This window comes from Bactrocera tryoni, chromosome 1 (assembly GCF_016617805.1).
Source record: "Bactrocera tryoni isolate S06 chromosome 1, CSIRO_BtryS06_freeze2, whole genome shotgun sequence".
NCBI classification, from domain to species: Eukaryota; Metazoa; Arthropoda; class Insecta; order Diptera; family Tephritidae; genus Bactrocera; species Bactrocera tryoni.
Window position 1 is genome coordinate 82301020 of NC_052499.1, and position 11040 is coordinate 82312059.

The following is an 11040-nucleotide window of genomic DNA, read 5'->3' on the forward strand; positions in this document are numbered from 1 at the left end:
CGCAGTTATTTGCTTGTCTCTGTCAGTTGTTGGTGTGTCTGCTGGTCTGTCAGACTTATGGTTTGGCGGTTTACATACCCCGCAAGTGAGTGTGTGAGTGTTGTGCGTGTGTGTGTACGGCTTTGTTTGTTTGCCTTGCTTTCTTCTCAACTGCTAAAGCCACGACCAGAGGCGCATCAGCAGCTGCCAAGTGCCGGGAGGAGGCAAATACATTGGCTTGCGCTTGTGGTGGTGTGAAATCAGCTGTTTATGTGTTTCGCCAACTCATGGTTGGCATTTGATTGCGTGAGTGAGTGTGTGTATGTTTGCTGTTGTTTGTACGTGCCAACAAGTACATCCATTTTAGCGCCGCTCAAATGAACACAGACGTACTAAATTTGTCAGTTTGTATGTATGTATGTACGTTTGGGCTGTTCGCAAGGCATAGAGCAGCATTTGTTTAACGTTACCACCAATAACAGCAACAAAATCATTTCCGCTTATTTCGTGCGCTTATAAATGCTCATGGCAGCCATTGCGTTTCGCAACTTATTTTTTCGCATTTCATTTCGATTGTGTTTTCAATTCGCTGTTTGTGCGAGGTTTTTCATTTCCCCATTGCCATCGTTGTCGATTTATTCTCATATTTATTTTGCTTGCCATTTTTTTCATTTTTTTTTTATTTTTCTTAATTTTTTTATTTGTTGTTTTTGTGGTGTTTTATTTATTTCTATCACCATCTTTTTCGCCATTTTCTTATTTTTACATTCTCACTAGCTCCTATAGCTTATCACGTCGCCGCTGCTGCTACTAATTTTTGTTGCTGTTGCTGTTGTCGTTTTCTGTTTTTTTTTTGCTCTCAACTTATATCTTATTATTCGTGTATCTCATTGTGCGCTTCCTTTGCTTCCGTTGTTGCTCAATAAAGGTTCATTTCATTTAATGACTTGAAATTGATTTTGCTGCTGTTGCATCCCATAAACGCTGCGCCCAAGAAAATTGTCGGTACGTGCTAACTCCGCGCCATTACCGCCGTCACACGCTGAACGGACACAGCCAGCAGCAGGAAGCACACACACACCCCCGCATGCATTCACACATACATACATATAATGGTGGTTACGTGAATTCGCACTCAGCTTCCCTAATGTATCGTGGCAGCCTTGATGGGTATCGCAGCGAATTTTTGATTGCCTCTCAGCATTAAGGTGTAATGAAATTTAATTCTTGTGGCATACTTTCTGGCGTAATTAAAAAAGTGTGGGTTGTGTTATGGCGTACATGCCACTCAGGTGGGAATTTCGAAATTTGTTTCGACATAATTTTCCACACGAAAATTGCTAAATTATTTAATAATGCCACCGAACAGTGCTGATAAAATCCAAAGCATATGTGTGTGTGTCAAGACATGTAATTTTATATATAATGTAATGCATTAGAGGCAGACTTTGCTACTGAGCGTATAAAGCGGCAACGTTAATTTTCTCGAAGTTTATTTGACAATTGCGGCAGTTGTCTCAATAACTTCCAAGCAAGCCAACTACCTGTTAAATTACTGGTTAACTAGCCAAAAGCGCTACCAGAAATTTCTTTTGAAGTTTTAATGAGCTTTTTAGAGCCGAATTAACAAATCTAAGCGAAACTCTTAAATGCATGTAATCGCTCATCACTCGCTTAGACAAAAGTCATATGAGTTGCACAGTGATTATAATTTTTTCACTGGATTAGAGTTTCGTTAATCGTGACTTGCCGGGTTTCGTTTAGAAAAGTTGTTCGTAGAAGCGGTCTTTGCTTGCTGCAAATCAGTAGTCAAGCAGTTTGACAAGGATTTGTTCTCAGAAGGTGATTGATGAACATTGGCTTCGTTAATCTGACAAAATCCGCTCAAAATTTTGGATTTCATTATGTCAATCTTGTCTCGCATTCATTTTATCGATACCCATTCTCTTAACAGACTCAGAAACTGCTCAGAACTGCCAGGCGAATATGTGTGATTTAAGTTAAATATTTCGCCATGTAAAATAAAGATTTTCTCTCTGTGCAAAACTTTCGTGGAATCTAAAGATTTCAATTATTTAGGGCAACTGGTAACAAATCTGTTCACAGCAAAAAATATTCTTCACCCAGTACTATCAACTAGTAAGCAAAATGCATATCGTCAACTAAAATACAAAATAACGTAACACCACTTTTCATAAGCTTACGGACGAATAAAAAACGATATAACAGAATCCACTAATATTGAAACAATATATAAGTTTTGGTTATAAAACAGCTACACAATAGTTATCATACACTCATATTAAAACAAATTTACAGTTTTCGGTATAAAATGGTTGTATATTGGTTATTGTATCTGACAACGATTTTCAATTTTTATTTTGTTTTTATGATACGTTTTTTACATTTTAAGTGAAGATATCTATGTACCTCGGTGCCTCTTCTTTATCTGCATATTAACAAATTTTTTAAGCATAACTCTTTCGACAATACCTCAGTCACTGATCAGCCGCAGGCGTACGAAATTTATCATTGGAAAAAGTAATTTAGAAAGAGCTAAAAAGGCAAGCCTTAACAAAAGTGGTCTAAATTAAAATTCTCATCTTCATACAGCATAGGTTTTATACCATTCGAAGGATGAAAAGTTTTCTGTTAACGAATATCCCAATTGTTCACTAATTATGTACAAATTGAGCTTGGCTTTAATCAGTGCCATTCAAATAAAAATGCTAACTGAATGCGTCACACAGATGGCGCTGTCACAACTTATTCTCTATAAATACTGCTAAAGAATTTCAATGAGCTTTCACTTTATCATTTTACGAGTACTAAACTATTTATAGCTTATCCATGTGAGTGCACATAAATAAAAACGAATTATATTTTTAGTAAAGTGTGTCAATTCGAAAATGTTTACCTGCAACTTTGCCAAACAAGAGAACTGCGAACGAGCAAGTATGTAAATGCAACCTTCAGTAACCGCATGCAAGAAGTCTCCAAAGTGGCATACATATTCTTGACACACTCACACTTTGCAATCACTAATAACTACTATTTTCAAAGCAGAATGTGACCTTCGCTAAATTTAAGTTATTTGCGCAAGGGAACTCACTTAACAGTTGTAACACAACTGAAAACCGCACATTTCCAACAATTCCAACATTAAATCACTATTTATGTCTAATTTTACACTAGCGGTGTGAAAGCAGCATCGAAACTGTTTAAATGTCGGCGGAAGTTTGACAGCACAAAGGGTGGCTTTTAGCACACATAAAATGGTAAAAGCAATTATTGCCATACTATATTATAAATGACAACCAGATAATGAAATATTATATATAAATTCATTAAAAGTATGAACTTATTTTATACAAAGCAACTGCTTCATAAATTTAAAAAGTCCTTATGTTTCGAAATAAAAATTTTTTTAATAGAAAAAAATATGTGGGAATAATTTTTAAAAATTGCCGCAATCTAAATTTCTATAAAACTTTTTGAAACCAGCTTATTAAATTAATTATAAAAAAATAAATTTTCAATTTCGTTATCTTCAGTTTAAAAATATTTTTTTTTCGTTATTTTAGTTTCATAAAAATATCACTCCAAAATAAATTTTCCAAGTGTTAAAGACAATTTTCATTAATTTCAGTTAGTTAGAAAAGTACTGCTTTGGGAGAACGAAGCTTAAAATGATATAATATGAATGTATCAGACGCTTGGAGGTAACACATGACTTGATTCAATAGACTTATGATCTGCTGATTCCTTATATAAAGCTAAGATTTCAGTTATAATTAAAATGAAATTGAAACTTATCAAAATACTAAGATTTTTAATAAATTCGCAAGCTTGTAGAATTAATAAAAAAAGAGCTTTGCTCATAAATTTTTATTTATACTGGACGCAGGAGCATATCGCCTATATACCTAAATTGCAAGACAACGTATCATCAAAAAATCGAGATTGCATTTTCTACTAGTTACGATTCACTACATTATATTACATAAATAAATTTTCAGCCTGAGCTGTCAGATATAACCATTTTATAACCAACATATTTGTCAGATATAACCAATATATAACCATTTTTTAACCAAAACTCAGATTTTGTTTCAATATAAGTGGCTTTTATTATATCGTTTTTCCTCCGCCTGTAAACTTATAAAAACTGATGTTACGTTATTTTGCATTTTAGGTGACGATGTGGATAAATACATCAGCTTTGGTGCGTAGACAATTTACTATTTAAATTAAAATATTTTAATTAAAAAATTTCCAGCCCATTCTATGAGAGGTTGTATATAATTTTACCCTGAACAGGTTCTATTAAGTTTTCCAAGATGTTTGTAACATCTAGAAAGCAATGTCGGAGACTCTATAAGCTAAATGATTACGAGTATTGCGATGCGCTGAGTCGATTTAGCCATGTCCGTTTGTCTGTCTGTTTATACGCGAAAATTAAAAGACTAGCAGTTTTTAAAATAATGATCGGAAATTAAGTACACGTTTTACTCGTTAGTCGGAACCGTCTATATCAGACCACTATAGAATATAGCTGCCATACAGACTGGACGAGCAGAATCGAGTCCTTATGTAGAAACCTTTTTTATATGACAAGATATCTTCATGAAGTTTGCCACAGGCTATTATTTAAGACAATAATATAATATTCGAAGAAATTTTTCAGATGAGATCACTACAGCATATAGCTACCATACAAACTGGACGATCAGAACCAAGTGCTTCTATTGAAATTTTTTTACTTTGACAAGATATCTTCATGAAATTTGACAACAATCATAGTCTAAAGTAGTTGTGCAATTTCTGAAGAAATTGTTCAGATCGGCTTACTATAGTATATACATGCCAGACAAACTGAAAAAACGGAATCAAGTTCTTATAATAAATTTTTTCAATCTGTATAGTGTATTATAGCTTTGGTACAACCAAAGTTTATATTTTTTCTTGTCTTTTTTTCACTTTACAAAAATACATATTAACAAAATGTCTAAAATGATATTAAAAAAATACTGCAAACAGAATATAGAATAAAGTATTGAAGGCAATATTTTATCTGGTTACACGAATTCTTCGCAACAAAGGCGGAGCCCTGTTCATGTAAATCTTTGTTTCCAGTCAACTGCTGCTGACAGTTTCCATTAGCGCGCGTGAAAAATATTTGCCAAATGTTTGCTAAATTGTGAAAGTTATTAATTTCTTTTAAATGCAACTATTTTTGAGGTATTTTCTTTGTTGTAGCAATTATATAAAATAACTGAACTCCATCTGGTATCGCAAAGGGCCAAAACTCGTTTATTGGTGGCTCATTGGACTACCAGATTAAGCTAACCTAACCTAATAATACAAAGTGGGTTCGTTGGAAAATAAGCCAAACATGTAATGGCACATTGTTATGCATGAAAACAATTTTATGAAATTGTGAGCTAAAGCGATTGGAGAAGATGTTTGTTAGTGAAATTAGAAAAATATTTACTAATCAAACGTATTCAATATATTTAACTGATTCCGAAAATCAAGCATATAAATATAAGGTGAGTGGCTTTATAAATAGATTGATTATTTGAAACGAGAGGTCGAAAAGCTTCTTGGGCACAGACGGTCTCAGCAGCTTATTATGTTTCTCAAAGCCTGCATGCTTTACGTAATAAGGCAACTACAACGAAATTTCTTGATTAAAAAGCAAAAATCAGATAAGAAATCGAATATCGAAAATATATTAACTCTCTTTTATTTTTAATAAACAGTAACAATTTTAAAAATTACTATTTATCAATAATAAAGGCGTTAATTTAATCATTTTATTAACTCAATTTAACTTTTTTTCTTTACTACCACTGACTCAATTATTTGAGCGCTCTTTCCCTTTGCCTTTTCATGCTTTCGCTCATTGTTGATGCACTGTCAGCTAGTTAACCCAGTCTGCCGTCTGCATCAACAAATCCAACTTAAATCATGCTTCAACGCTCCTCCAGCCGCAACGCTATCGAATTTGTGGCACACAACAACAACAGCTACAACAACGGTTCAGCTAATAAATACTGCTGCCTCTTTCGTGGCAATGGACCAGCCTTCAGCAACAAACAACTTAACCCTGTTGCTCAACAACCCGCCTAGTCAATGAACGCTTAGTGTTTGTTCTTGCAGCTTGGCGCTAAGTGAAAATCATGGTTTTAACATTTTTACACTCAATACAGTCGCAGGTCTAACTTTATGCTTTGCTTTTATGAATAATTCATTTTGCCATGACTTGTAAATTTGTTGGGTAAATATGTTTTAAGAACTTTTCCATTCATTTTATACTTGGCTAATAATAGTAAATAAAATAAAAGTAGTATTAAGTATGCACTTTTATTTAAATTAAAGCACAGAGGGTTGGAAATTAATTTTATTGACTTTTGAATCTGGGTTGCTATAAATAAATGTTGAATTTGGCAATTATTAGTAGAAATGGATCGGATTCTTATTGGATTTATATATAAAGCATAGCATTTGGGAGGAGATTACTTTGAAGGGGATGAAATTGATTTGGAAGAATAAATAAAGAATTTTCAAAATAAATACAATGTCACCTTATTTTTTGGGCACAGTAGTATAAGGAATTCGTTTATTGATTTATATTCCGGAATTTTGTACTGTGATACAGTTGCAAGTCTCTTGGTTTGATATTTTAAAATATATGCCGACTTTGTTTCAGAATAGTTACGAAATTTATGAGAAATTGATTTATTATTAACTTTTTGTCTTTGAGTTATTAGCAAAAAAACGACAATCGATTAATATTTAAGATGATCTCTATAAGTTAAGTGTCAGTATATTCAAAATGGCAAACAAGAGTTCCTTTTAGTTGTGTGACCTGCTAACTATCAGGTGACAAATTTGAGACAATATTTTGTCTCTAAAAGTAGACACAGTTTTGTGAAAAGTAACTTGTCACAAATTAAGACTTTACTTGAAAATGTCTCAAATAGTGACTAGAGACTGATTACAGAATTACGCTAATAATATTATTAGACCTCAATAATAGGTAATCAATCCTTCAGATACAATTTTTTGACGAATAATTTAAAAAAATTTTCGGATATTACACAATTACCTTAGGTAATAATCCATCCAAAATTTAGTGAAAATAAATCTAAAAGTGAAAAAGTATACCATACAAATACTCAACTCGCATCGTTCACTTCATATGACAGCTATATGCTATAGTTAGCTTATGTAGGCTGATCCGACAAATGAGCTGCTTCTTGATAAGAAAAGGACGGTTGCAAAATTTCAAAACAATAGCTGAAAACTGTAAACTCGTTCGTATATGTATATACAGACAGACAAACAGGCGACTAAATCGACTCAGCTCGTCACGCTAATCATTTGTGAAGTATATACATTGTAGGATCTCTGAAGTTTCTTTTTGGGTATATGAAAGACTAAGTATTCCCTACTCAGGATAAAAAAACATGTTGAAAGGAATTGCTTGCCTGTAAAAAGAAGGAAATCCGGGGTATGCCACTGTTTCACATCTATTATTGTAAATAAAATCTATATTAAATAAACATATTAACTTATGGGCTCCGAAAGCCACTTTTTAGAGGAAATTCTCACTAAGTTGTGCAGTTGTTGTTGTAACGGTTATCTAGTTATCTAGTTCCGTTAGGATGGTGAGGATTAGATAAATTTTCTGCGAGGTCATCCAACGGTAGTCAAATGAAAAGAGGTGGTTGGGGACTCGTTGCACACTGGCCATATGTTTGATACATCAAAATCAAATCTGGATAAGTAGAAGTTTAACCTGCTACAGTATACAAAACAATTCCCACAACAGGTGCTTCTACGTTGCCGGAATTGACCCGGATTTTATCCGGCTAAGGGCTGTATTTTCGGAGATCTAACTTCGATTGGATCGGTAAGTTTTAAATTTGAATTATCAGCAATTGGTGCAGTAATCCTAATCGATCAATATAGGAATTATCACTGATAATCCTTGAAGTTTAAATATTTTTCTAAAAGGAATTGCTCATACTGAGTTAAAAAGTCATCTATGAGGTAATGTACTCAGCGCGTTTTTTATATTTGTTTTCCCCAGTAAGCACATTCTACAACTTTTTTCTCCACTTTTCAAAAAGTTTAAGAAATAATAGAATTTAAAAATAATTCCCCAAAATATTACAAACAGCTCCGCATAAAATTTGAAAATATCTTTTTTAAATTTCAGTCAATAAAAATTTTGTTTTTACTTACATTTTACACTTAAGGTAGTAGTCTGGTAACTTGGGTTCGAAAAATCGAAACAATTTTTTTTGCTTATAATAAAATATACTCTGAAAATTTCAGACATAAATTCGAATTATTTCGGGAGTTGTAACGAGTTTCCTAGAGCGACTCGGAGTCCAACTTTTAAGGTCGACCGAACTTTAAACGCGTTTTTCTCAAAACATCGTTTTTCTGCTCGGCCCGGGTCCTAACTTTTTTTCTACTTAACCGATTGTGTGAGTGTGTGATTGCTGTTTTACACACACTCTCGTGGGTACTAAAGAGAATTTTTTCACCCCTAACTTTATATTTTACAACCCTTTTTTTGCTAAAATAAAAGGACTTTTTTTCAACGTCCTTCATTTTTTTATCAACCCTTGAAATCTAACTTCAGTAGTTCCGACCAGAATGACATGTCTATAGATTAAGAATAATCAAGAATATTTGATTTCAGATAACATTAAGAGCCAAAATCACCCGGGCCAACCACGTGCATTTTTTTTTTGTTTTGAGGTTCCAACTTCGAGTGACAGTAATAATAGTAATAAAGTATTAATTTTTTTTAAATACATTTTTTTTAATATTTTCAGTATGTAAATAAAAACACTCTAAATATTCAAGATAAGTTATTTTTATTTTTCTATAAAAAATCCCCCCTCCAAAGAAGTCATGAAAATAAGCATAAGTTACCAGACTACTACCTTAAAGGAAATTTAAACTATTTGCTCTAATATTACAACAAGAACAAACGGCAGACCTGTCGATCGGAAAACAGTTACTTCTGCATTACATTGCGCAATACGCTTACTTAACTTAAATATAACAAAAGCAATCGTTTAACGAGCAGCCATCCTTTCAATTTGATTTGGCAGGTTGTTATGTATGTGTGTGTGTGTCACAACCTTACAATTGCTTTTATGTAAACAAGCAACTAACAAAGTTAAATAACAAGCTTACGCAAAGTAAACAAACTCACTCGAGCTATCTAGCTGGATATACTATACTATATACTATATAAGTATGTGTATCCATAGATATATAGGTATGTAAGCGAACGTAAGTGTAATGGAGTAATGGCAAGAATTGCACTTACTTATTGGCTTGGTTGCTAATAATCCTAGACATAAAACGATTATCCAAAAGTTATACATTTTCAGTTTGCTGCTACGGTAGCGGGTCGGTGGTGGTGACGTTGTGCCGGAATGGGGCGTTGGTTGATTGGTTGGTTGGTTAGCGTTGCTACTGGTGCAAAGCGCAGAGTAAGCAAATGCGTTTGCGTGCGAAATTCACTTGCAAATATTTTCAAAAATATAATTTACCAGCTGAGACGCGGTCGATTAAGATTGTTGGTTGATTATCTTCACAATATTTGATTTAAAAAATTTCGTTTTCTAATTAAGGGTGGGATTGCAATTTAAAATAATTACACGAAGAATTTCAAAACACTTCTTCGCACACTAATTTACCGTTGATTTGCTTTTCATAATATATGTATATAATTTTTCCAATAATTTTTTTTTTTTAGGTGCCAGGGTCAATCAAAATGTACTAAACTTGTGGGACTGTGGGGACTGTGCTGCTAAATCGTTGGGAACTTGTGCACGTTGCTTTTGTAGTTACATGTTTCGCCTAATAGCCTCTAGGGTGTGTATTCGAAATTGCATTAGCAGTGTTTATCAACTCTTCAAAGTCATAACTTCCACTATCGATTGCCATTAAATTGCTTCCAAATTGGTTGCAACCGGTATCACTTGCAATTTCACAAAAATGCCAACAATTTCGACAACAAAAATTATCCGCGTGCAAATACAGCACTCAAACACTTTGTTCACTTGTTTGTTGGCTTAAAACAAAACCGTAATTATGTTTACTTTGCCCCGCGTAAGCGTAAGGCTTTGCAAACAAATCGCTGTTGCCACTGTGAGGGTGCGCCCGTGTACGTACGGTGGTACTAGTTGAGACCACCAGCAAAGCTATGCCACTTTATTTACGATTTAACACTTCCGTTTCGCTTACACTTTCGCACACACACCCGCTAAGCGCGCGTTCGTACGAAAAACAGGCGCGCAGCACTTGCACACACACACGCGCGTATGCCGAGGAGAAGGGGAGACGCCACTCAAGCGTTTCGCTAACTTTCTCGCGCTTGACGTGTGATTCACCGAAACAACTGCGTAAAAAACACGAAAAAATTCCAAGGCAGGAAGAATGAATTTCAGAAATTACAATCACAAACACGCAAACGCGAAGTTGCCGTTCAAACGCGACGTAAAATTTGCTCTTCCGGATAAGTCGCTTATTTCCGTCGAATTCCAATGACTGGCGCAACAATCAGCAAATCGAAAGTAAACTTTAAAGTGACAGGTGAATGCGGCGCACCACCCCACAACCACCGTTATTGGCTGAGTAGCTAAGTCGGCTGGTGTGAATGTCGGCGGTTTGCGGCTGAGACGCGTCTAAAACTGGCATTAATCGCGGTTTTACCGTCGTTAGATACACTCACACGCACACACGGCGCTTAACGTTCAACGCGATTTGTGTGTCAGTTTGGCAAGTAAGTGGCAATGTTGCCGCTGTTGTTGTTCTTTTCGGTTTTTAGTGTCACACACCACTTTAGCACTTTCACTGCTCTTGTACTGAACCACTGTGTGTGTGAAGATTATTAGCACGCGCGCACTTGTTGTGCCCATCTGAAGCGTTTACCCTAGACTGACGGTGGCAAGAACCGTTTCGAAAATTTTTGTCAGCCAACAAACGTTAGAGACAGCCATGGACACGCAACACTTGCTGTTA

At 34.7% G+C, this 11040-nt stretch overlaps 1 protein-coding gene across 1 annotated transcript in view; it reads right to left on the reverse strand.

Annotated features, from left to right (window-relative positions):
* Positions 1 to 9621, reverse strand: part of LOC120777254 — a 145063-nt gene extending 135442 nt beyond the window's left edge. The window contains exon 1 of the mRNA XM_040108454.1: positions 9341 to 9621. Within this exon, the coding sequence (XP_039964388.1) occupies positions 9341 to 9398 (58 nt within the window). The 5' untranslated portion in view covers positions 9399 to 9621. The remainder of the gene's footprint in view (positions 1 to 9340) is intronic.
* Positions 9622 to 11040: the final 1419 nt, after the last annotated feature.